The sequence below is a fragment of the Agrilus planipennis genome, unplaced genomic scaffold (assembly GCF_000699045.2).
Source record: "Agrilus planipennis isolate EAB-ADULT unplaced genomic scaffold, Apla_2.0 scaffold246, whole genome shotgun sequence".
Classification (NCBI taxonomy): Eukaryota; Metazoa; Arthropoda; class Insecta; order Coleoptera; family Buprestidae; genus Agrilus; species Agrilus planipennis.
In genome coordinates, this window is record NW_020440921.1 from 102,163 (window position 1) to 129,542 (window position 27,380).

General features: G+C 33.5%; 1 protein-coding gene across 1 annotated transcript in view; it reads right to left on the reverse strand.

Annotated features, from left to right (window-relative positions):
* LOC108740132 (probable dipeptidyl-aminopeptidase B) overlaps window positions 1-26,961 on the reverse strand; it is a 119,086-nt gene extending 92,125 nt beyond the window's left edge. Inside the window, exon 1 of the mRNA XM_025979955.1 lies at window positions 26,567-26,961. Within this exon, the coding sequence (XP_025835740.1) occupies window positions 26,567-26,746 (180 nt within the window). The 5' untranslated portion in view covers window positions 26,747-26,961. The remainder of the gene's footprint in view (window positions 1-26,566) is intronic.
* Between the last annotated feature and the right edge of the window lie 419 nt (window positions 26,962-27,380).

The window sequence follows — 27,380 nt, forward strand, 5'->3', positions numbered from 1 at the left end:
AATACCTCTTCATTTCTAACCTTTTCTACCCACGATATCCTCATCATCCGCCTATAACACCACATTTCGAACGCTTCTAACCTTTTCTTTTCCGCCGCTCTCACTGTCCATGTTTCGCACCCGTACAACGCCGTGCTCCAAACATATACCTTTAACAACATTTTTCGAATTTCTAAATTAACCGTTCGCGAGCATAGAAGTGACTTCTTTTTATTAAAGGCGTAATGAGTAAAAAAGAAAATATCAAGAATCTTGTTCTTATCTTTATAGTTAATTTGGAACTGTCTGCGGCGTGCTGATAAGAACTAAAGAGTCTGACGGTTTCGATAAAAGCATGGATAATATAGCTCACATAGGCTCAGTAGCTAATTTAATATTTCTTGGGACACCTTGCATTACTCTTTAGTTACAAGATAAATTTACCAAATAAAATTAGCAATTACCAAAGGATACAGAAACAGGTCAGGTACGAATTCTACGATTGACAAAAATAAAGAAACGATAAAACGAAAGATTAGAAGGTTTTTCGGTCTAAGGGGTAAAGGGTCCAGGTAGCAGTTTAGTTGGGAATTAGAAAGTAGGGGTTAAAGTTCACTCTTATCTCTGTATTTCCGCAGACGTGCAATTTCTTTGAGTTTTTGTGGTCTTCAAAATACCACTTTTCACATAATAAGAAATAAGGGCATGGTAGCGGACCGTAGCAAAGCAATGTGGTTTAAATGGTCAGTCTTAATAAATGGACAAGAGTTTAACCTCTTCTTTACGATTTCGTTTTCTAAATGGAGTAGGAAGACCGCACCGTTCAAACGCCAACATTGGTCCTACCAGCTAAAAGGTTTTCCGGAAATGTAACTTTCATTGGCGCTTTTAATTTTCTTCAAGTATAAAACTTTTATCACTTCCTGCCTGCGTCTGACTCGAAAGTATTCCCGGTAGAATATTCTCTATTCTATACGTCCCTTCTTTGAACATACGACGTAGAATTTTATTAAACGGATTACAAGCTTACTTGGTTTGAAAGTAAATCTTCATTTTTGTACATCCGCAGTTTGTAAATAGAAGGATTTTAATTGATACACACGAATATACTATTAAATTTCACAAATTTAATTCAATAATAATTATAGCAACTATAAGAACTAGATCTACCATAAAATAGACAAACATGTTACAACGAACTAGGGTAAGTATATATGACTATTTAGTTCTCCACAAGACATTACTGACCAACCTCCTGATACTATTGAACAGCGTTGAATGAATAAGTATCTTATGTATAGTTTTTTCCAGGGTAGCGGTCAAATAATTACACAACTATATGCTTATTGTAACGTTTCGGTTTATTTAACCATCTTCTGACTGAAAAAAAATTATATTTTACAAACAAATGTATAACACCTAATTAGTAGCACTATAATTAAAAAACAATTTTTTTTTCGGTCTGAAAATGGTTAAATAAACCGAAACGTTACAAAAAACATATAATTGTGTAATTATTTGACCGCCACCCTGGAAAACCTACATAATTTAATAGTAACGGTCAGGAATCTAACTTAAATTGAATTAAGTATCTACAGATTGCGCAGGGCCGGATCTACTTAAGGACTTTTTCGACTGTAGCCCAGAGATCCGTGGATACAAAAGCCCCCCCAAAAAACACGGTAAATCTACATAATTATAGACAATAGTTTTTTGCAAAAGTGACAATTAGTTGAGTAATTAAGTAGGCTCCCAAGTAGTATTACCTCAAGACCCCACAAGGTCCATGAGATTGCGTAGTGTACGTAGTATACTGACAATTTTTTTGTGATAGCTAATTGGTACTGATAAATAAATATAAAATAAGTAATTTACTATAAAAATATTAAATCGATCGTATTAATAATTTATTTTCAAATTTTCAACAGTATGCTATGAATTGGTTAGTATAATAAATCAAATTAATGAATTTTAAACATTGAAATATTACATGCAAGGTCCGTGGAATAATAAATGCATTACGATAGATATATTGCCTTAATTAATTTTTACTATCAATGACGAACAGTTCAAATCATAAAATATTAGTGATCATGGTTTTATCGATTGTTCCAGTTAGTACTTCAATCAACAATCGTAAAATTGTCTGTAATTTATCGTTTAAGAGTATAATAATGGTTTAATGCAACTACATTTTGCTGCTGTGTTATGTACATATGCAACTATTTTTTACTGGAATTTTATTGATTTTATGGTTTAAAAATATTGGGATTGTCTACTTCCATTTTAATTCATTAACTACTCGATGATTATAGATACGTACGTATAAACACTGATAATTGTAGGAAAATCGTTATCATTGTTGGAATGTCCTTACGTTTGAACAAACCATATCTGCTTGATGTAGGCAATAAGTGAACTTTGTGATAAAGCGAAAAAAATCGAAGGAAAAGGTATTATAAACAGATGTGTCGTAAATCAAATCATAATCAGTTGTGACATTTCGTTGCCTTATTTCAGTTTCCTCAACAAATCAGTGAAATGTTGCAGCGGATGACTTTACTTGCGACATTTACTTAGTTTTGTTATTAATTGTAAAACTGAATTAAGAGAATAACAACTTAATTCTCAGTGACTTGATTAATGATTGGTCACCGTGAGATTGTATAATAATCGTATTACTCTATATTTTCCGACTTTAAGCCAATCTCTTTTCATAAAGATTAAATGAAGTGTCTGATTTTACGGTATCTAGGAAGTTAAGTCAGGACGAAAGGAGTAGTAGGGATATAAAGCAGAGGATAGCGCAGGGTTGAGTCGCCTTCAATAAAAAGAAGTCACTTCTATGCTCGCGAACGGTTAAATTAGAAATTCGAAAAAGATTGTTAAAGGTGTACGTTTGGAACATGACGTTGTACGGGTGCAAAATATGAACGACGGGCATAGCGGAAAAGAAAAGGTTGAAAGTGTTAGAAAAGTGGTGTTACAGAGGAATGATCAGGATACCGTGGATAAAGAAGGTTAGAAATGAAGAGGTATTAGAAAGAGTAGGAGAATAGAGGTCACTATAGAAGTCAATAAAAGATAGTGTTGGTAGGACACTTTCCCAGGCATGAAGATCTAGTTAGAGACATATTAGGAGTAGAAGTAGGCCAAGAGTAGATTACTGTTCGTAAATAGTTAAAGATGTGGAATGTTGTAATTTTAGGGGAATGCGAAGATTAACTCAGGATAGGAAAAGTGGGGTTACGACTGATGATGTTATAAACCGAAAATCTAATCTACGTCTGTCTGTAGCTCTCTTAACTCTTTTTACGTCTTATATTTCTAACTAACTCTACAAGTTTTAATATCTCCTCATTTCTTATCTATTCAATCCAAGGTTATATTTTAGCATTCTGCCATAACAGCAGATCTTAAACGTTTCTAACTTCTTCGTAGGGCTAACCGTTCATGTTTTACACCTTTATCGTCATAGTCCTTTGATAATGTTTTTAGAATATTCCTAATGAATCAATATCCAATACTACAGAAATTGGATCCATAATATACGTATAACGAAGTTGAAATTCAATTACAAAATATTATACGACCAATAATATATCGTAAAACGAACAGTAGGCTATACATTATTCAGTTAGTGATGTTGATGATCCGAATCCCCATTTATTTGCAATATATAGCTTTTATGGGTAATTCGTTTACTGGCATTAAAATGCGTATTACAGCGAAACGTTTGTGGATTTACAGCAATCGATAGATGATGCGAATTTTGTATATTTTCATAGACAAACGAATGTAAATAACATTTAAAATAATAATTTCAATTGAGTAAACAAGCGTTTTGCAGGATGTAAGTAGGCAGTTGACGAGAAAAAAAATAATTTATGATTTGGCTTGTTTCTTATTAATCAACGATAGCTACATATGTAAGTAAATAAGAAGTAGGAAGTAGGAGGAGTAAAAGGGAAGCAAAGGTAGATCTGTATTAGATTAGTGTTCGCGATTTTTTTTAGTTTCAACAAAATGTGAACAAGGACTGGAGGTGCGTGTTCATTCAACCTTTGTACTAGCCCAATAAATATACCGATGTAGGAAATACCAAAGGTGACGACAGGATCAAAGCTGGACCAACAGTGGAAAAGCAAGCACTGGCTTGTTAATATTAAATATATATATTCGGCCAATTTTCAAGTGGCAAGATTGGGTTCATTAATGTTTCGTTAAGTTTAGTCCAGTATTAGGCAATTAGCCAAGTATGGATTTGTCAAATCTGGATCAACGTTTGATTAATCTTCAAGTTTCACGTTTCGTCATGTCATCTCTAATATTGGGCAATGAAGTGTTGAACAATCAATACCGTACCGCTCTTAAACCAAAACCCAAACACCGAGGTCATATATATATACACAATGTGCAGAGTAATATTCAACAGAAAACCAATTCCCTACACTCAAATTTGTTGTAAGGTTAACTAACGGTAAACTTAAATTTGACTATAAAATTGTAGTAGTAAATTGTAGGAGAAATATCGACAGGGCTCAGACTAATTGTTTACAATTTGAATGAAATATTTACGACAACAACTTCGTGAATTTCATTACAAATTGTAGTAAGATTAAATAAATTTTGTAAAAAATATAAAGAAAAAATGTAGCAATTTTTATTAAATATTTATTTGCGTTTCAGTTTTCTGTTCTGTCTCAGATACATGCATACCTACAACACTATATTGTATAATTCTTTCATGTAAACAAATATGCTACAATGAAAAGTAATTTTTGTGATCAATTTGCAATAAAGTAAGAAAAAAGGTAATTACAATATTATATTAATTTTTACTACAACTTGTTTGTGTCCCTATATTTGCTACTATTTGTAATGAAAAGTTCTACAATTGTAGAAGTTTGATCTACAGTTTTCTCTGAGTGTACAAATAGCTTTTGGCGTAAGGTTGGCTGCCCAATCGGATTAATTTTGTTAACCTTGCTTGGATAGAAGTGACAAAAAAATTATCATGCTTGGTTCAATATTGGACAATCTTGGGTCAAGTTCGGACTGAGCTTGGTGCTGTTACATGGGTGACAATGTTAATGAGATGGCAAATCTAATAGAATCTTAATCGCGTTGATCTTGAATCTTTCTACGTCTTCTGCTTTATGTTACACATTTTATCTTATTAGTTTCAGATTAAATACCTACCAGATGATTCTAAAAAAGGACAACATTGCACAAAACTACAAAAAAAAAGTTATTATGAAATGCCTTGTGGGTATATTCTTCTACTCTAACTTCATGAACTGTACTATTAAATTTTGAAGAAATTTTATGGTTTGTTCTATTTTCGTTGGTTTTTAAAGAGTGTAGTAATGAAGTTTCTTTTTATTTAATAGTTCTTTATCGTTTTCTGTCGTTTGTTTTTCTTGTTATTCCAAGTTTCGAAACAACTAACTGGTTAACTTTTATAACTTCGGACGTAGGATGTATCAGAAAGGTTTCTAGAATTAACTTTTGCATCTCAAAGTAATCAAGTAATACGTTACTACCTACTTTTTAATGAGTCAAAGTAAAATATAAAATAAATAAGTGAACGCAATAAAGATTTTGAGGTTTATTTTACCAGAGGTATATGCAAATATCTTTTTAATTTATATTTTGATAAGTTGAAGGATGAATTGTTAATGACGGAAAGGAAATAACAATGGTCAATTACTATAAATTATCTGATTTTGAATGCAATGACTATGGTCCCATAAAATAAAAAAACACTGTATTTAAATGGGTGGTTTTAGGTATAAATATCCACTGTACCTGTCCTTAAAGGCATGACAAAGTATTATTTCCGTAGACAATTTCCATACGTAAGAATATTTAAAGGAGTATCAGGTTTCAAATATAACCTACAGGTTCAAAGTCTTGTGGCGAACTGCAACCAGAGAGAGAATTCACAATTCATGATTAATACCAGAACGGAATCTCAACGCATATTTAATTAATTTTCTGCAAACAATGTGCAACAATGTGAAATGGAGTAGAAATATTTCGAAACGAGAAACACCGTTTACTTTAATTTAATTGTGCAGCACACATGTATTTTATATGCGGCAAACACCAAATTCATCTTTAACATTTTCCACATTACAACTGCTAAGTAAATACGAGAACCAGTCTACCAAATAAATCAGGCATGCGGAAAAAGTAAATAGAGGGTTGAATAAACAACTAAGTAGTTTGCATTGTAAATTAGACGGTACGATTTAAATTAATTTTACCATCCAGGCAGTCTGAGGTATGAAATTATCTGCGTATGTTCCATCATCATAAAGTCGTCAGTGCTAAGACTGGTTGGGCACGTACCTCCACTTTTTCCTGTTTTGAGCTTATCTTAGCATATCTCTCATTTCAACATCCTTAACTATTTGTGAAAAGTAATCTAATGTAGGTCTTTTAACTCCTATTTCTGCCTCAAATATGTTTCTAACTGCCTCTTCATGCCTGAGAAGGTGTTCTATGGGCCTGACGCTGGAAGCTGGCGGAAATTTTTAAATGGCGTGGATGCGCGGTGGCAAGTAAGGAGGTTTAGGTATAACGATTGCAGCCCTCTTTCATCAGATTTCCTATCAGGGGCGTAGATTAAATATTTAAATATAGGGATCAGTGAGCAAGTAATAGACAGACAAACAGAAGGACTAATTGTTGATGTTGGTGAAAGTGATAGAGATTTCCATGATGACAGTGAATGTGAAAACTAACTATAAAACAAAAGTAATAGGTTCATTTCTTCTACATTATTTTCTAGTACGCTACTGTCCTATCTGTATTAATACTATACTTTACGCCTACTGAAAGCTTATTTGTGTATCGGTTCAAAGTGACTTACCCAAATAAGTCAGAAATGGGCAAGTACCTGCGCGACCACTCGCCAACTTCCTTCGTCCGACCTGTACCAATCTATCTCGCCTATTTCTTATAGACTACCCTAGACAAAAATTTTCAGTCTCTCACAGTCTTTCAGCGTCTCTCAGTTATTGCCTAGGTGTTTTTATGGATCTCTCACAGTCTCTGTATGAGAGACTAGAACGATAAAATTGTTAATTCAGAGATTCGAGTGAATTCTGAATGAATAAAACTGAAAAATTGAGAGACTGGAGTCTCTCGTAGAAAGATTGGGATCATGTCTATCGAGACACCACTTATTGAGAGATTCGAGTCTCTCGTTCAGAGATTCGAGTCTCTCGTTCAGAGATTCGAGTCTCTCGTTCAGAGATTCGAGTCTCTCGTTCACAGACTGGATACGAAATGAGCATCTCTCTATGAGCGACTCGAGTCTCTCGTTCAGAGACGCTAATCAGTTTTTTGGACAGTCTCTCGACAGTTTCTCTCAGCGACACCAGAGAGACTCGATGAGAGACGGAGACTCGAGTCTCGCTATGAGAGACTCTGAGAGACTGAACATTTTTAACTCGGGTACTACAAAGTCCTCTGTTCTCCTATTCTTTCTAGTACCTCTTCATTTCTAACCTTCTTAATCCACGGTATCCACATCATTCGCCTGTAACACCACATTTCAAATACTTCTAATCTTTTCTTTTCCGCTGCGCCTAACGTCCATGTTTCGTACCCGTGCAGCGCCGCGCTCCAGATATACCAATGTACACCTTCAATAATTTTTTCCGAATTTCCTGTGTATTTTTATTGAATATTAAAATAATTACGGCGTCATTACTTCATGTTTCAATGCCACAGTAACATTACGAAGTGCAACTATTATTCTCATTGTATGCCCTGGTAAAACGGTAAAATTAAAAGTGTATTGCAATCAAAAGCTATCTACCAATAACAATGGAGGTTGATCAACGTTATTGTTGGGTAAAAATAATTGCTTCAAATTGTAGTAGGGCTTGATACACTTTTGCCTGGGTAACAATTGTGTTTGATTGAATACATCGCCATTTGCCTAACAAATGAATACAAATTACACAACACAGATGTCCTGCCAACTTTAGAATTTCTGCGAGAATTCAAGCAACATTATTCTGAATAAGGTGAATACACATATAATAGCAGTGGATAATAATGTACTATATGTTACCGACTTGCGACATAAATTTACATGCATGTAAAGTACGTAGTTAAATATAAATTGGAAAGGTTCCTTTGTACTTGTTGAAAGACTTTTATCAATGGTAGGTACATATCGTAATACGAGGGTGAAGTGAAAATTTAAATGTTTTTGGATAAAGTACCTTTCAAGCCACCTATTTTTCATGTTACAAAGAAGAGAGTGAAGTCGACCAATTTTGCTATGGCGAAGAGATTGTTTCTTGCTTTTACAAAATTATTTCTTTTTTATTTCAAAAGCAACCGTAGACTGCAGAAGTTGTATCAGTTGTCAAAATGACCGGAGGGATGCTCTTTAGTGTTTGGGGTAGTACCCACCAAGGGGTGTGATACTTTGATGGAAAACTCCTCAATAGATAAATATAATATTTTGACTATAATTTGTCGCTAAATTGAATCTGAAATTTGACACTTTTACCTATTTTTGTCGCTCTTCTACGAAATTGCTGTTGAGTACAGTTATTTAGGCGACTATCTGGTTGTTTTTCGCCAGTTCACTGGAGGATAATCTCGAGACAAAATGAGAAATAAAAGTCTCATCTTTCACCGACAAACTAGCGACTAATTGGAGCCCTTAAGTACTGTATTTCTCTACGCGATTTCTATTTTGAGATAACCATGTGTAATGCAAGCTTAACATCAGATTAGTAACCGACTGGAGCGATAAACTTTTTAATTTTGGAAACAAAACACCTTGCATTTAAAATGAGAATACAAAATATGAAATACCAATTTTTATCTTACATTTAAATATTTTTTTGATAAGAGAATTTTGTATTTTATTTGTAATACTTTTCCAAACGTATTTTCTATTTGTAAAATGCAAAATAAATTTTTGCCGTTAAAGTTTTTGCTAGTATCACCGATCAAATATTATATAAAATGATGAACGAAAGTTGCTCACATTGACCATTGAAGGTATTGCAAGCTTAAAAAGCGGACAAAGAGACATTCCATGAATGTCTTCTAATTCTTTAACTGAAGAGAGTCCAAAAAATTCTAAATTCCTTGGAAATAGACAATCTAAAATATTGGGTCGATATTGTTTTCCGGGTTCAATGTCATCGTCCATGGAATTTTCAAGTTTCAAATTGATATCAGTACCTGCCAAATCACCAATTATTATACCTTTAGCAAGGAATTACGGAACTCTATGAATTAATATCGAATTGATATAAGATATTCTGGTGTGCTAATAAATGTATAGAATCCAAAATTCTTACAAAACGATTCGAAAACCATCAGTTATTAGATGAACCCGAAGCCAAAGAAACCAAGGATTCCATTTTTTTGTTCGTATTACAATGTGTAAAAGATCACAAACAAAATGGGGTTGTAAATATTTTGATATAAAATGATTGATGTTGATTTTATATCAATAAAATTATTTGCAACCCTCTTTTAACTCTGATCTTTCACGTTATACAAACTATTTTCGCATTAGTCTTTTTTTTTAATTAAAACAGGTGACGAAGGCAAACAAGGAAGCATATAGAAGAATTATTTGTATTATTTGTATTATTAATTATAACAAATCAATAACGTACTTGCATTTTCTGTTTTAAATATATTTAAAAAAACCATTTTGTACTTCTGTACAAATTACCGATAAATTGTAGTACATTTTAGAAATTTGAAATTCCAAGACACTAACCGCTGATCTGAGCTAAAAGAATGAGGTCATTGTTACTACTGTAGCTTTTAATTTAAGCCATGTATTTAGGAATTATTAACACTTAAGCCCTCCTGCCATATATCTGTTATGCTAAAGGGTGTAATACATTTGCACTTAAAACTTCTAAGCCAGTTAACGGTCTCTATCAAGTACAACCTTGGATTAGGTATCTACCGACCTTTTCAGGTCAAAAGTTGCATTTTACATTTCCTTGCCGCAGTTTCCTTCTATCTATTGTTTTCATTTCTTATGTTATCGCCGATTTATAGATATTTTATTAGTTTCTCTGCACAAATAGATCGTTAAAACATCGGTTACTGAAACATTACTATTTTATTAGTCATGTAACTCTTCCGCTTTCCGCTTGATTTTTATTTGGGTGTAACTTTTGCTATTAAAATAGGTGACCTGTAATATTGGCTGTGAATACGACCTAACTATAAAACGTTACGTATAGAATCATTTTGAGTTGATATCTATATGAACTAGACAAATGTACACGATATGCATCTGAGAAATCTATCAAGAACCGCATTAGTATAAATAAATAAAATATAGAAACTAGTACATCCGATTGTATTTCTAATTGTCGTCAATTTTGAACACCTTATTTAAATGAGATAATTAGTGTCTCTTTGTTTAATGATTTATTGATATTCAATATATATTTTATAATGAACATCATCGTCATCAAAAGTTCGTCATCTAAGACTGGTTGGACACGCACCTCTACTCCTTCCTACCTTGAGCTAATCTTCGCATTTCCCTAAAACTAGAACAACCCACCTATATGTGAACAGTAATCTAATCTAGGTCTACCTCTACTCTTCTCCTGTCTCTAATGTGTCTCTGACCAGACCTTCATGCCTGAGAAGATGTCCAACCAACCTATCTCGCCTATTTCTTATTGACCATAGAGTCCTCTGTTCTCCTATTTTTTCTAATACCTCTTTATTTTTAACCTTCTCTATTCACGGTATCCTCATTATTCGCCGGGTAACACCACACCTCGAACGCTTCTAACCTTTTCTTTTCTGCCGCGCCCACCGTCCATGAACAATCTTTTTAGAATCGCTAAATTAATCACTAACGAGCATAGAAGTGAGTTGAAGGCGACTCGACCTTGCGCTATCCTCTGCTTTATATCTGTAACACTCCTTCCGTCCTGACTTATCTGACTTCCTAGATACCTAAAATCAGCCACTTCTTCTAATTTTTCGTCTCCTATCTTTATATACGCTGTTTCCTTACTTTTTCTTCCTTTGTATACCAGTATTTTTGTTTTACTTTTATTTATTTTCATACAATACTGTTTTGTCATTACCGTTTCCATTTTATTTAAAGCTATCTCTAATTCCTCCTTGCTAGATGCTGATACTGCTATATGATCTGCAAATCTATGCATACTAATCTATCAAATCTATATCAATCCCCACAGTTGTACTGTTTTTAATGATTTTGATCGCGTCTTCGATGTGTAGATTAAAAAGTAGCGGTGACAGTCTGCATTCCTGTCTGACTTCCTTCCTAATATTTACTTCTCTACGTTGTTGTTCCAACTCTTTAACTGCATCTTGCTCTTTATACATACTAAGTATCGCTTTTCTATCTCTATAACTCATCCCTACATTTTTAAGTATATTTAACATATTGAACATAAAGCTCAAATTTATTTATTGGTAAATTTGGATGATAGAAGAAGGAAATTAATTTGTAGTGTAGGTACTTATTACGCCTACACTTTTTGTCAATGTGTAATTCCTTTGAAATGCTTTTATAAACAGGCCAATTATTTGGGAAAAAATGCTTTTTGTGTTGTCGGCATTAATTAAAATAGGAAGTGGATTTTGATGATATGTAGGTGTCAATTAGTTCAACCTTAATTTCCAAAATTGTTTTCATTAAATTGAATTGGTACATTTGCTATTGCATTGTGAGTTTTTTTATTAAGGATCAAAGGGTTTTAATGATTGAAAGAATAAAACGATTGAATAATTAGGTATTCCTACGTTAATTAGGTTGTCTTTTAAAATGAAAGATCCATATATCTAATAAATCGATTTTTGATATGTTAAATATCAATTGAGATAGGTTAAAATATTTATATTTTATCGTTGGACACTTTTAAAAATGTTATGAAATGAAAGAATGCCGCTGGCCGCGATCGATACCGACACCATCTTTTATACAACCGAGAGCTGATAGCCGTGGTCCATATACATCACTACATAGTACAAAACAAAGTCGCTTTCCCGCTGTCTGTCCCTATGTATGTTTAAATCTTTAAAACTACGCAACGGATTTTGATGCGGTTTTTTTTAATAGATAGAGTGATTCAAAAGGAGGGTTTATATGTATAATACATGCATAATATACTAGGGAAACACTGATAATTTTAGAGGTTTCTAATGTGATGTCGTAAATAAACACATTTTTTTGCGCTTATACATTGCAAACGCTGGCTGAACCCTACGAGATAGATCAAAATAATGTACTACAATATTGTACATCTCAAAGGGTCTACAAAAAAGTCCGCGATGGTATATGTCTATCTCTTAGGGATAACCCACAATAATAATTTTTTATCCTTTACTTTCTATGAGAAATAATGGCTTATTTACGAAACGATTGTAAGCAATACAGCATTAATTCTTATCCAATTAAGTTTCTTAAATACATTGTGCATTTAATATAGATCAATATGACCCTTTACAGCATGTAATTTAAATGAATATTTTCGAAGATATTACAGATTTAAAATGCAGGGACATGCGGTTGCGGCGGTACTGACCGGGAGGCCGGTTTGTATTATCAAATGACAAAAAAAACTGTGAATGTTGTATATAAAGACATTCTGTAGTAGATTTAGTATGTTCAGGAGGTATCTTTTGAAGATTTCCCCTTTTCGATAATAATCTAAACAAAACAAAAATATATTTAGTATCAGCATTGCACCCGTGCAAAGCTGGGGCGGGTCACTAGTACATAATATTTAGGAATATTCCCTGACAGTAGAAGCAAGAAATCATCCTCTGACGAGAGCTAATCGATAAAATATAGGTGATATAAACAATTTGGGAACGAGAAATGTGCGAATAGTCGGATAAATTTACAAATGGTAACTGGCTATAGTGTGTTTTTACAGGGTATATAGAATTTTGAGTGTATTTGAACTGTATTTCATTTTTTTGTTTCAATGGTTACCATTTTATTCTTCAGCATAGTGACATTGCGTTAAAAGTTTAATAGTCGCTTTCTGCGCTATCTGTTGCAAGATTAATGTTTACGTAACATCTGTAAAGTGCAATCTCAAGTAAAAGCCTTTTTGTGCAAGTAAATGTTAGGTCTTGATAGATAAATTTTGCATTAATTTTTAGACTTACGTAAGATAGAAAGATTTACCTAGACGTACCTACTTAATATCGATTTTAGCTCGAGGAATCTGAGAAACGACGAGTTAATATTAATAAACATAAATATTAAATTAAAATAACTAACGGGAAATTTTAGATAGGCACTAATGGAAAAGCATTAATTTACATTAACAAGTACGTAAGCAAGAGGGAGACGCTAGGAATATCAATAAAGGGTTACACAAGATGTTTCGAGGAATTTTTTTATCTTTACATATAAATAAATTTGATCTACAACCTGTCTCTCTATCAGTAATATCGAAATAACTGCATTTTTAAACTAATTATATTTATTCGTTTCTCATATTGGAAGAACGAAATGAACAAGAACAGCAGTTATTAATCTTTTTGATCGTATTGTGTTAAAATTAGTTTTATGAAAGTACGAGGGTGGATTGATAAGTTTCCGGCCTAACCAAGAGATGACGCCACTAGGCCTACCTTGAGGTGACATTCTATAGTACCATCCTTGGATAGCTTGTAGCTATAGTTTCAGCCCGATCTCCTTGCTAGTGTAGGTTTGACAGCACGCTGAACAAGACGCCTCTGTGGTTTTCGTAAAAATGGAAAAGCAGGAAAATCGTGCTGTCATCAAATACTTTTATTTGAAGGGGTTAACGCCGAAGGAAATTAAAAAAGAGATGGACTCAACACTGGGGACATCCTCCCCGTCATATTCAACCGTTAAGCAGTGGGTTTCCGAGTTTAAAAAGGGTCGTGTGAGCACCTCTGATGGGCCTCGCTCAGGACGCCCCGTTGAGGTCACAACTCCAGATATGATCGAAAAAATTCATCAAATAGTGCTGGGAGACCGCAGATTGAAAGTGCGTGAGATAGCTGAGACCTGTAAGATGTCATATGAACGTGTGCAACATATTTTGCACCAACATTTGCATATGGAAAAGCTCTGTGCAAGATGGGTGCCGCGTTTGCTAACAGTCGACCAAAAATTGATTCGAAAAAACATTTCTACCGCAAATTTGTCATTGTATAAGCGTAATCCAAGCGAATTTTTGCGTCGATTCGTAACCGTTGACGAAACGTGGGTCCACCACTACACTCCTGAAACCAAAGAACAGTCTAAACAGTGGATTGGACCAGGGGAACCAACTCCAAAGAAGGCAAAAACAATTTTTTCGGCGAACAAGGTTATGGCTACTGTTTTTTGGGATGCAAGAGGTATTATATACATTGATTACCTTGCAAAGGGTAATACTATCACTGGTCAATACTACGCAGACTTATTGCAACGTTTGAGCCACGAGGTGAAAATTAAACGACCTCATCTGGCGAAGAAAAAAATCTTGTTTCATCACGATAACGCACCAGCGCACACGTCAATCGTTGCGACGGCTAAAATCAACGATCTAAAGTTTGAATTGATGCCGCACCCTCCTTACTCTCCAGACCTAGCCCCGAGTGACTATTTTCTGTTCCCTAATCTCAAAAAATGGCTTGGCGGTAAGAGATTTGCGGACAATGAAGAAGTAATCGAAGCTGTAAATGGTTATTTTGAGGAGCTTGACGAATCAGTCTATAGAGATGGCATTAATAGACTGGAACACCGCTATGAGAAATGTATCAGCCTTGGAGGAGATTATGTTGAGAAATAAAAAAAAAAAATTTTTAAAAACCTTGTTTTTCTTGGTCAGGTCGGAAACTTATCAATCCACCCTCGTACATATCTACAAAAATAACTACAGTTCTATTGTTGTTCCTATAATAATTATATTTTTAGGTACATTTTATTCATTTGTTTTCTTTTTCTCCACAAAATGTATAATTGTTTTAGTTTCGGGATACGTAGTCTATTTTTATAGTATGTGGTTTACGTAACTTATAAACTGTTTAGTGAACTGACCGCATTTGTAGATATCGTGGGCATAGGTAATAATCTATTTCTCATTATGTAAACAGGATGGTCTTTATGGTATTTATATTTGGTATCTATCTATGCAGTAACTTAATAACGCAGTTTTACGCAAAATCTTAATGTGCAATAGAGAATAAGTAGGTACTATTGTTTAACATCAGAAAGGTGCAACTGTTGTTAAAATATTTTATCAAAACATAACGTCAATACACCTTCGTGTTAATATAATAATATAAATCTAACAATTAAGGAACACATTTTTTTTTATTTATTCCTTTACACAATCTAACACCGACGTTTCGCTTTAAGGTGCTGAAGCTTTTTCAGAGAAGACTTTCGTACTCGGGCCGCGGTACTACTAAACATACTAAATACGATCACAAGTCACCGTAAAATTTCTTTTTGAAGTGAAACTTCTATATACACGGGGTATTACGAGGGAGAAAAAGGCTGGTGGCGGCGGAGAGAGGGTAATGGCTCTATTAGATGGATATAATGCGCAGCCGCGCGGAAAGCGGGAAATACGCTAGAGTCCCGACGACGTGTGCTGTGCTCAGCTGTTGTTTTCTTACCTCTGCTCTCCACGTGGCTGGGCATTATTGCCGCTATTTGCGGTCTGTGTAAAAACCAAATCATAATTTGCAGTAAACCTGTGAAAATGAAATGTGTGCTGGGACACAAAGAAGTGAAGTGAAACTTCAACGGACAAGTGGAAAAACGAATGGCAACAGACAAATGGAAAAACGAATCGGAACAAAATTTTTAATTCAAGTTTTACGGGCAGATTGTTATTGTACTTGAAAACCGGACAAAATTTTTATTTGAAGTACATTAACAATCTGTCCGTAAAACTTGTCCGTAGAAGTTTCACTTGTACTATGTATCCCAGAACATTTCGGTTTTTAGTATTTTGTGTATTAACCAAAGAAAACCTTTATTTGGTTACTTGCAATCACAAGGGTACAGTAGGAAAACACAAGACGAATGAAATGTGTCATTTACTATTGCCAACGCGGTGCTGACGGAAAGTGCATTTAGTACATAGCTGGTACATTTACGGTGATGTATGATCGTAGGCGTGGCTTGTGCTGGTGTTCAGTATATTTAATATAAACTACGTAATCGTAGTACAACTTTTGCTGCATATACAATATACACCCCTCACTTATTTTTCAAACAATAAACTTAATTTCAGAGACGAACATTTTGTTAGTATTATTCGATTTCTGTTTTATAGCTATTTTGTTCTTGGAAATTTTGCTTATATAAGTACCTAATTATATCTTGACGTATTATGTTCGCAGTTTTTAATGATTTGTTTGGACACATCATGTATCTCTGCTAAATATACTAACTAATACTTACGCAAAATATGATAATACTTATAGTCTTTGAATTAACATATAAGTAGCGTAAGTAACTCTAAGAAATTATAATTTCGTCTACAAAGGCGATCTATATGATCTATTTATAAAAAGATTGTTTCGTTGTTTTAAACTTATGCATCAAGTCAAAAAACCAATAAGGAAAATACAGGGCAGAATTTTAAGGATTCTAAATATTCTCGTTGATCTGCTGATTTTAATACCTTTAACATAACGAGTTCGAAGTGTTTAAAAGTTTGTTCGGATACATTATGCATGAGTAGATAAATATTTATAGATTTTGTAGTTTTGTCATGATTTATAAAATTGTCCTAAGTAATCTTTTCCAACAAGAACAAAAGAAAGAAACAAATCAAAACCATTCATTTTATTTGAGAATCAAGATGTTCCTATAAAGAATTAATAGAATGAAGAAGGTACGTAGTTCGTAACAGACAAAACGTAATCTGAAGGGTCGTTTATAGATACAGATAATCAAGAACGTAAGTGGTTCGATATCAGGATAGGGTGAATTCATTCATTTCTTTCGGTGGAAAAGATCCTATTTAATGGAAAAGAAGTTTATGACCAACAATTTGTACACAGCAGCTTCCAAAATAGCGGACCATTTAGACAATTATTTGCTTTATTCTCCATTCCCGTTCGTTATAGAATATTTTCAGGTTGTTCGAAAACAACAAACACGAATTGACGTAACATAAATATTGAATTAAATTTGAAATTTAAGAAATCCAGTAACATTATACTTCACATACTTTCTCTAGCGATTTGCCCCTTCCAATGTCTTGGATGCGCGCTGGCAAAATCGTAGGTAGGGAGAAAAAGCTCATTATACTCTCGACTCTTGTTCATTAAACAAATTTTTTCATACAGTACCTGCCAAAAGCTTTGTTCAATCATGAACAGTAGTGCGAGTCGAAAACAAGCGTTAAAGCCTTTAATATGTCTTCAAATATAAATAAACATCTCGTTGATATTTTGAGTAGTAAATGGTACCAATAACAGCACATTTGAGCAATGCAATTGTATTAGGTAAAATGGTCAATTTTTCCGTGCAGTACTGTACGGATTATACGCTCCTCACCGGCTAAGAGTTTGGTTAGAGAGTTGTCTCCTTCATTTTCTGGCCTAGTGCTGTTCTTTTCTACTTTGCGCCGGTTAAACTGAAGGTCACATCGCTACAGAAAGTAAACGAAGTATAGTTGTTAGTAGAAATATAAGTTGATTAATTAATAGACAGTTTATTAATTTGTTGGTTTTTACTTTATGTGGTAAACTTCTGTCCAATCTTGATAAGTAGTTTTAGAATTATAACCCTTTATAAAGTAGGTGAACTAACAAAAATAAGTTTAATTTAACCTTGCAATATGCCTGTCTGGGTACGTAGGAAGTGTCTCAAAACTTTAGATGAAAAATGTGGTGGAAGTTTTCCGTCACCATGCGCCACTCTCTGTATTAACTTTCAGTTAATTTTTTTCTTTTTGAATTATTTACTGTCATGTTGACATCATATTACCTCGTTGCCGTTGAATAGTATGTGAAAGATCAGGGTCGGCTTTATAATTGCCTTGTTGGAATTATAAATTTAAACAAGCGTCTTCGCTTTCCTAAATATCTGAGAATGTTGAACTTTCTTTAAGTCTGATACTGATACTGATATTCCCTACAATGTTTGTCGTGAGCAGGGGCGCAACAGGGGGGGTCCACGGGTGCCCGGGGACCCACTCGATTTAGGATGAGCACCCAGTCAATTTCAGTTGATTCAGATAATAACTCGGTTCAAGTTCAAATTCGAAAGTGAACAGCCGAAATGATCTTTTTTTTTTAGTCATTTATAGTACTATGATAAGAGCAGACGAACTTGTTTGTTTTTTTCGATTTTTCCAATTATTTCCATTAATAACCTTTTTTTTTTTAGTCATTTATATATTACGATGAGAACTTTTTTTTGTGAGCACCCACTTATATTGTAACGTTGTTGCGCCCCTGGTCGTGAGTATAATTTCTGTCAGGAACTGCTCTAATCTAGTTAGTAAGTTGAAAGAAGAAAGTACATGCGACAGTATTATTGCAGACTATGCCAATTTTGAACGTCCCAACTATAGTAACAATTGTAGGAGTCCAAAATTTCAAAGGCACAACAGATTAATGTTCTTAAAGTGTAGGTCCCGTTTATTGAAATTTGGAAACATTTAGGCCTCAATTTTACTTAAGATATAGATTTCATAGACATAAAAGTATGCTTTCTGTTATTGATAATGGAAAAACTTCTCCAAGAAGAACAATTTTTTCCAAAGTACCTTTACCGTTTCTCTTTTACGGACTGATGTAATACAATACTTAAAAAAAGAACTACTTTCTGTAGTTTAGGATTGGAGATGGTAATAAATTAAATCCTTCACAATTCCGATAAAATAATCAATTCCTTCTATAAAAATGACAAAATCTTCGGTATTATAAATGACTTAAATTTGTAATTTGGTGTCTTCGGCAATCCATTGTGATGATTTGACTTTTCCGTTTGTTATGATATATTATTCACTCTGAGAGGGTTTTCCTCCTCATTTTCCAGATATTCCGTTATCCCGAAGAAAAATTGCGCTTTTATCTTTGTCCTTCTGCCTTTATTTGTTATGGGTCTGGTGGTTAAGAGTACAATAGAAAACTCTTTTGTTATAGAAACGCAACTCAGAATTTAAATAGGGTTAAATTTCAACAAATAATGTACCATAATTCTCGTTAAATAGATATTTTCTGCTTGTATTGCAAGAAACATCAAGGAACAAGTAGAATAGATATAGTTAGAACAAAAATAAATATTATTGACTTGAACTAAAGTAGAATAAAATATTTTAATGATTTTATTTATTTATGTAAAATCTAATTTTGTCGGTGAATTTGAATTCTTTAAGTTGTTACATGAATTTAACTTTGCCAGTAGACCGACTAGTTGATTTTTCGATGGTAACGAAGATGTTTTTACATCTGAATGATATCAAAGATGACAAACTTCAGCCTGACAATGACTACACAAGTCGAAACGTAGGTCTTATTAAATAGAATAAAAACCTAGAAAAAACAACTAGTCAGTCTACTGGCAAAGTTAAATTCATTTAACAAAAAATGTTTCAAGTTACTACCAAATAGCATATGTAATTGTCTATTGAAATCTAAATACTTTTTTTTCAAGAAACATGGATGTTGGTTGGTACACCTATGAACTATAATGTTATGTGTTACATTTCAAAAAATTAAGTACCTAAATACATTCACTATATACGAAATGAAAATACTCCTGGTTGAGTATTTACTTGCTCTAAAATCAAGGGAAAACCTGCAGTTGTCAAATTATCCACAATAAGTCGTAGCTATGAAGTTTTGAATAAAAAGAATTTGCAATGAAGAAATACACATAAATCTTTCTATAATACCGGTTAGTTAAAAATTCTAAGGCTTTAAAGTCAAATGTTAATCTGGATAATACCTGCTTTAACTTAAATAGCAGTTTGTCGCAAATTACATTAAAAAACCAGATTAGATGACGATATAGTACAAAAAAACATGTTTTTGTTGAATTCCTCTTATTACGAAGTCTATTTATAAGGCAATAAAGATAATTAAATTTATCCATTATAGAAATGAGGTCTAATTAGTACTAAGTAATTAATGCAAAGATAAATATTTGTGGTTCTCCTATCTGTTAAAAAACAGCGTAGTGTTATTCCATTTTGACTTACTTTTTCACGTCGTATTATAATCCAATCCAATTAAAATTGCTTAGCTTATTTTACCTATATTCAGTGGAATGTTGGAAAACTATTGCATTCTTCTTCTGGCGTCGGTTATCCCTTCAGAAGCCTCAATTTTTTGCTCGTGTTCTAAACCGAGATGTCAGCTTCTTTGAAATAGGAAAATATTTCCGTTATAGACTGCAAATAAAGAAAGCAGCATTATTTGTGTTGTCTCCTCTCCTCCATGTCACGTATGAGAAAGAATGTCTTCCCTATAGTATATATTCTGGTAATACCCTTTATTCAAAGTTCAAAGGATTTTGAAAGTTCGTTTAGTTATGGATAGTTTCCAGAGAAGAAGTGATATTTTCAGATAGACATGGTTAATAAAAAAAAATATATTCCAAATAGGCTCCCGCAAGAGTTAAAGATTAGATTATATCAATCATGCTTNAGTACACATAATAGGCTATATTAGAAATATAATGTAATGACATTCGTCTTTTTCATACCAGGAGTAGTATTGAAAAATCACCGACTTACAAAGTGTTAACAACGTTTTCAAATGATTCCGTTTAATTATTTATTAACAGGGAAATATCATTTACAATACATATTTTTGAAGAAATGATTAATTGCGCAACGTTTTTAATACATCTCAAAAATAACAATTCGCTCAAAAGAGATTAGTTCCACAAGAGCAAACAAAATTTATTAAACGACTGGCTTCCTCTTCTGTAATCACAGATAGGTACGAGGACTGTTCCAGAAAAAATAAGAATGTCTTTTCTGGAACTATAAAAACTCTGGTAGTCTAATTAGGAATACCCTCAGCCTTTAAAAAAGGCAGATATGTCAGTAAAGGTGTTTTGTTTTGTAAGGTAATAACTCGTTAGGTTGCAGGACAAAATGCAGGATATTTTCATGTAACATATAGCAATCAAATTATGAACGGTGGTGTTATTCAGAACTAAGGAAAATTCGAATGAGCAAATTTTGTATAAAAATTATGCCACTTGCAGGAGGAGTTACTCACGGAATGATGTACAATGAATAAAAATTGTAACCTAGGTACATTTACTTGAACAAAACATTCACCGAACGGCGTGATCTAGAGGTTAAGAGTCTAGATTCAAAACAGCGCAGTAAGCGCCATCCATAGCAACCTGCCACAGTAAGACTCAACAACTTTCGACAAGTTTCATAAGGATGACGCTATGCTCAGTTCAATAACTTGATATCCGACTGAAACGTAGCATTTCTCAACTACTGAAAATTGTTCATTTAAACGTAAATTATCAGGTTTATTTATTTGAACATAATAAAGTAATAAACAAGGTCTTTTTCTATAGAAATATGATATTAATTACATTGACAAAGTAAGTCTCTATTATTAGAATAATCTCTTGAACGGAAAACAGAACCCTTATAATTTCTCACTCAAGCACTTGTTCATATATGTGTATGTCACAACAGCTTTTTAGAAGCTTTCAGAAGCTTTACAATAATAATAAGTTATTATATTGACCCGCACACTTTCCAGCCGTTAAGAACATAAAATATTGGCGTTACATATTTTTTTTAGGTCTCCAAAATATACCTATAAGTGTGTTCGTCAATGTATCTTCATCCTCATTACTCATGGATTTGCAGAATTCGAAGAACATACTTTTATCTTTCTTCGGCGTTTTAGGCATAGATGACGCCTTTTGAATTATAGAATTCATTTGTTTCTATATTGTTAGGGGGTTGTTCTTTTTATCAATAAAAATTAAGTAATTGCTTACAATTAATGATTTTGTTTAGTACACCTTGTAAACTTAGAAACTGCCACCACCAATTAAATAATAGAACTTATTTTAAAAAATNTCATACCAGGAGTAGTATTGAAAAATCACCGACTTACAAAGTGTTAACAACGTTTTCAAATGATTCCGTTTAATTATTTATTAACAGGGAAATATCATTTACAATACATATTTTTGAAGAAATGATTAATTGCGCAACGTTTTTAATACATCTCAAAAATAACAATTCGCTCAAAAGAGATTAGTTCCACAAGAGCAAACAAAATTTATTAAACGACTGGCTTCCTCTTCTGTAATCACAGATAGATACGAGGACTGTTCCAGAAAAAGTAAGAGTGTCTTTTCTCGAACTATAAAACTCTGGTAGCCTAATTAGGAAAAACCTCAGCCTTTAAAAAAGGCAGATATGTCAGTAAAGGTGTTTTGTTTTGTAAGGTAATAACTCGTTAGGTTGCAGGACAAAATGCAGGATATTTTCATGTAACATATAGCAATCAAATTATGAACGGTGATGTTATTCAGAACTAAAGAAAATTCGGATGAGCAAATTTTGTATAAAAATTATGCCACTTGCAGGAGGAGTTACTCACGGAATGATGTACAATGAATAAAAATTGTAACCTAGGTACATTTACTTGAACAAAACATTCACCGAACGGCGTGATCTAGAAATTAAGAGTCTAGATTCAAAACAGCGCAGTAAGCGCCATCCATAGCAAGCTGCTACAGTGGGACCCAACAATTTTCGACAAGGTTCATAAGGATGACGCTATGCTCAGTTCAATAACTTGATATCCGACTGAAACGTAGCATTTCTCAACTACTGAAAATTGTTCATTTAAACGTAAATTATCAGGTTTATTTATTTGAGCATAATAAAGTAATAAACAAGGTCTTTTTTTATAGAAATATGATATTAATTACATTGACAAGGTAAGTCTCTATTATTAGAATCCTCTCTTGAACTGAAAACAGAACCCTTATAATTTCTCACTCAAGCACTTGTTCATATATGTATATGTCACAACAGCTTTTTAGAAGCTTTCAGAAGCTTTACAATAATAATAAGTTATTATATTGACCCGCACACTTTCCAGCCGTTAAGAACATAAAATATTGGCGTTACATATTTTTTTTTAGGTCTCCAAAATATACCTATAAGTGTGTTCGTCAATGTATCTTCATCCTCATTACTCATGGATTTGCAGAATTCGAAGAACATACTTTTATCTTTCTTCGGCGTTTTAGGCATAGATGACGCCTTTTGAATTATAGAATTCATTTGTTTCTATATTGTTAGGGGGTTGTTCTTTTTATCAATAAAAATTAAGTAATTGCTTACAATTAATGATTTTGTTTAGTACACCTTGTAAACTTAGAAACTGCCACCACCAATTAAATAATAGAACTTATTTTAAAAAATTTAATTTATATTAAAAAGCAACAAAAGTATATTTTCAACATTAAAAACAATTTAATTACAACTGGAAACGTAATTACGAGCAATATTTGTGAGATATTTATAACTTAGGCTCTCCCTTCTTCTTTTTGCTTAGGATCAACCTTCAAAGTTTCTCCTAAACGTTACATAATTGAAAAAGAAATAATTCAATTTATCTTGTTTACTACAAAAGGACTACGACTGTTATTTGTCCAAAAGTTGAAGTCACATGACATACGTATATGTATGTAGCATGGTATACAAGATAAATTCCAACTTCATTCGTTGACGAAAAATATAGAACGGAAGCCTGCTACCGTCGTGCATGCGGACGTACAAAGACGTCCTTAAGGAAATTAAACTTTTTTATTAAATTAAAGAAGCGACCAAAAGCAAAAGCAAGTGGCTTTCTTCCTTAATGAAAACATACGCTGGCGGAGACGTAGCTACGCAAAAAAGCTTACGTAAGAAACGACATTCCACTTCGAAAAGCGACCACGTAAGCGTTTTAAACGCCACATTAGCATGACACTGTAAAAGTTATGCATGTAGGTATACTTATATTACACTTACATAAGCATGTTATTTCTGGAGAAAGATACTTTCTGGCAAAGGGTAGATATTAACTGGGTTTGAACTAATGATGAGCCAATTTCGTATTGGTCTCGCAGATTAAGACCAAGACCGAACATACAAGACCAAGTCTAAAACCAAGACCGAACCAACAAGACCAAAATTGAAGACCGAATACGCAAGATTAAATGCTTAAGACTAAATGAAAAATTATTATCTCCAGTGTATTTATGAATAAAACTATTTAAAGCAAGTTCAATATATTCCTTTCTTGGAACAAAAAATCTTTGGTATTTGAAATTTTTTGATTTTACTGGACAACATACCATAGACAAAAATTTTCAGTCTCTCTCCAGTCTCTCAGAGTCTTTTAGCGTCTCTGAGAGCGTCACTCACAGTCTTTCACAGTCTCTCAGTTATTGCCTAGGTGTTTTTATGGATCTCTCACAGTCTCTGTATGAGAGACTCGAACGAAAAATTTTTAATTCAGAAATTCGAGTCTCTCACAGAGAGACTGAATGAATAAAACTGAAAAATTGAGAGACTCGAGTCTCTCGTAGAAAGACTGGGATTTCTTAAATATGCTGAACTTTTGAAAATTTTAACCTTGTCTATCTAGACACCACTTATTGAGAGATTCGAGTCTCTCGTACAGAGATTCGAGTCTCTTGTACAGAGACTGGATACGAAATGAGGGTCTCTATGAGCGATTCGAGTCTCTCGTTCAGAGACGCTAAACAGTTTTTTTGACAGTCTCTCTCAGCGACACCAGAGAGACTCAATGAGAGACGGAGACTCGAGTCTCGCTTTCAGAGACTCTGAGAGGCTGAACATTTTTATCTCGGGCATGGTTGAAATTCAGTTCTGGTTCGCGATTTACAGCCAATATTGTTCTCCTGTTTTTGATGAACAATATTACCGCAAGAATGGGTAGCCAATATTAGGATAAGAATTGGTGAATAATATTAACCTAAAATTGGACAGGCAATATTGTGTCAAGACTTGATAAACAAAATTAATAGAAGACTGGACAACTGTATCGCTTTCCATATTGGCCAATACTTCGTTATCGATTATTGGATACAGTTTGGTCTTGACACTTGAAGCTTGGCTGAACATTCACGATTGTTCAAACTTTGGACCAGTATTGACAAGCCAGTGCTTAGTTGCCTCAGTATTGGACCAAACTTGATGAAACGTCAATGTACCTAGCCTTGGCATGTGATGATTGGGCGAAGTTTGGACAAGAAAAGGTTAGGTTAGAAGCGTTCATATGTGGTGTTACCGGCAAATGATGAGGATACCGTGGATAGAGAAGGCTAGAAATGAAGAGGTATTAGAAAGAATAGGAGAATAGAGGATTCTATGGAAGTCAATAAAAAATAGGCGAGATAGGTTGGTAGGACACCTTCTCAGGCATGAAGGTCTAGTGAGAGACATATTAGAGACAGAAACATGAGTTAAGAGGAGTAGAGGTAGACCTAGATTAGATTACTGTGCATAAATAGTTAAGGATGTGGGATGTTCTAGTTTTAGAGAAATGCGAAGATTAGCTCACGATAGGAAGGAGTGAAAGTGTGTGTCCAACCAGTCTTAGGACTGACGATCTTATGATGGTGATGATGAATATGCTTCCGTATTTAAGGATTGGTTTTATAATTACTTGGACCACAAAAACTTTCTATCAGTGTTTGGCTCATTAGTTTGTTCTCAGTGCTTTAGAAGAAATAACCTTTTAAAACCTGATTTTTATGTAATCTACCCCATACACAAATCGGTCTACGGTTTCCGTTTTTAAATTATAATGGATTGTATGTTGCAAAGGAATTATATTTGAGAAGAAACATTAAGGATGGAAATATTATTAACGAATATTATTAGACGTGATGAATTACAAAATGAGTTAAGCTTACTACTGTTAGGAATAAAAATAAAAATAGCGTCGCTGTTATTTATTTTTGTGATTAAATTCCGGAAAGGTAGAAATAAAAAGAAATCTGACGTGGTATCAATATGAGACGCGAAAACAAACAACAAGGTCTTTGACAATTTAATAAAAACAAGAATTTAAATTATTTATCCAATGTTTTTGTCAGAATGAAAAGAGGCCAAATAACAATTCTAAAACTTTTAATAAAATTGATGGAAATTGCGATTGAGTGATTGTGATAAAACATAATAGTTCCAAAGAAGAAAAATAATTAGAGAAACTCTAACAATTGTTTCCATTAATTCTTGTTGGTACACTTTGAAAGAGATTACGAAATCCAAATAGTTGTTAACAGGTTTTCTAATTATTTTTATAAAAATAAACTGTTTTTTCTCTAAAGTTACAATATATATATACACTAAGGGTTCTCTTTTCGTAAAATGAATCATGATCAACTACTGAATCTCAATGAAAGTAATAATGAGCCAATTTTTAATGCCTTTTTTTATTTTCATTTTAGGATTCCGTTACCTGAAGAATTTCTACGTAATTATTTGATTATTTCATTAGACAAAATCGAATTATGAAAGCAAAAGGGGGTAAACGTTAATCAAATAAAAACTTGATTAGGTATTACCTCAATGTATGGAGCAGCAATTTTCACTCTGGCAATGGGCTTTGGTGGTGGGTTTTTGGGAGCATTAATTTTCACTTTCGGTTGAGCATTTTTTACTGTTGTGGTTGAGTCAGTGTTGGGTGAATTTTGGGCGTTTTGTGAAGTTGACGTGTCCTCCTGTTTACTACTTTCCTCCTCCATACTAAACTTTATTAATTTCGTTTAATTTGCACAGCACGCACGATTCACATGGATATATGTAGGTATATGGTAAGACGACTAATTTTCATTTACACAAAATTGTGCAAAACACTTACTTACAAGTACACATAGAAAAATATTATAGAAATCTAACAATTACATTTACTTTTCTCTACTGTACTGACATCAATTTTTGAATAGACGATATTACAGGAACATTAATTAGTTAAAGTAGTTGCACACCGATCACCACAAAGTTACGGGCTAATTAATTAATTAAGTAAATACATTCATATATATATATATATAGATTAATGTTAAGGAACAAATTGTGCAGTCTTATTATTGTTGTAGCGCATAAGGTAAAATAATGTCAGAGATCGTAGCAAGCGTGTGGGACATACATATTATACGTTTGTTTATTTGAACGCAAAAAGCCTGTTGCGATGTTGTTATGTATGCGTCTCGACGCTACGCGTCCGTCCGATATCGGCGCCGTTGTTGAACTGACTGCGTTTTCCTGACTTCGCTTTGACGGAATTTTCACAAAACGCGCGAGAACAAACCAATGAGAGGACGCGTTTCCCAATGAAAATGTGCGAGCTTTTGCTGTATAGAGTCGATGCTACGGAAT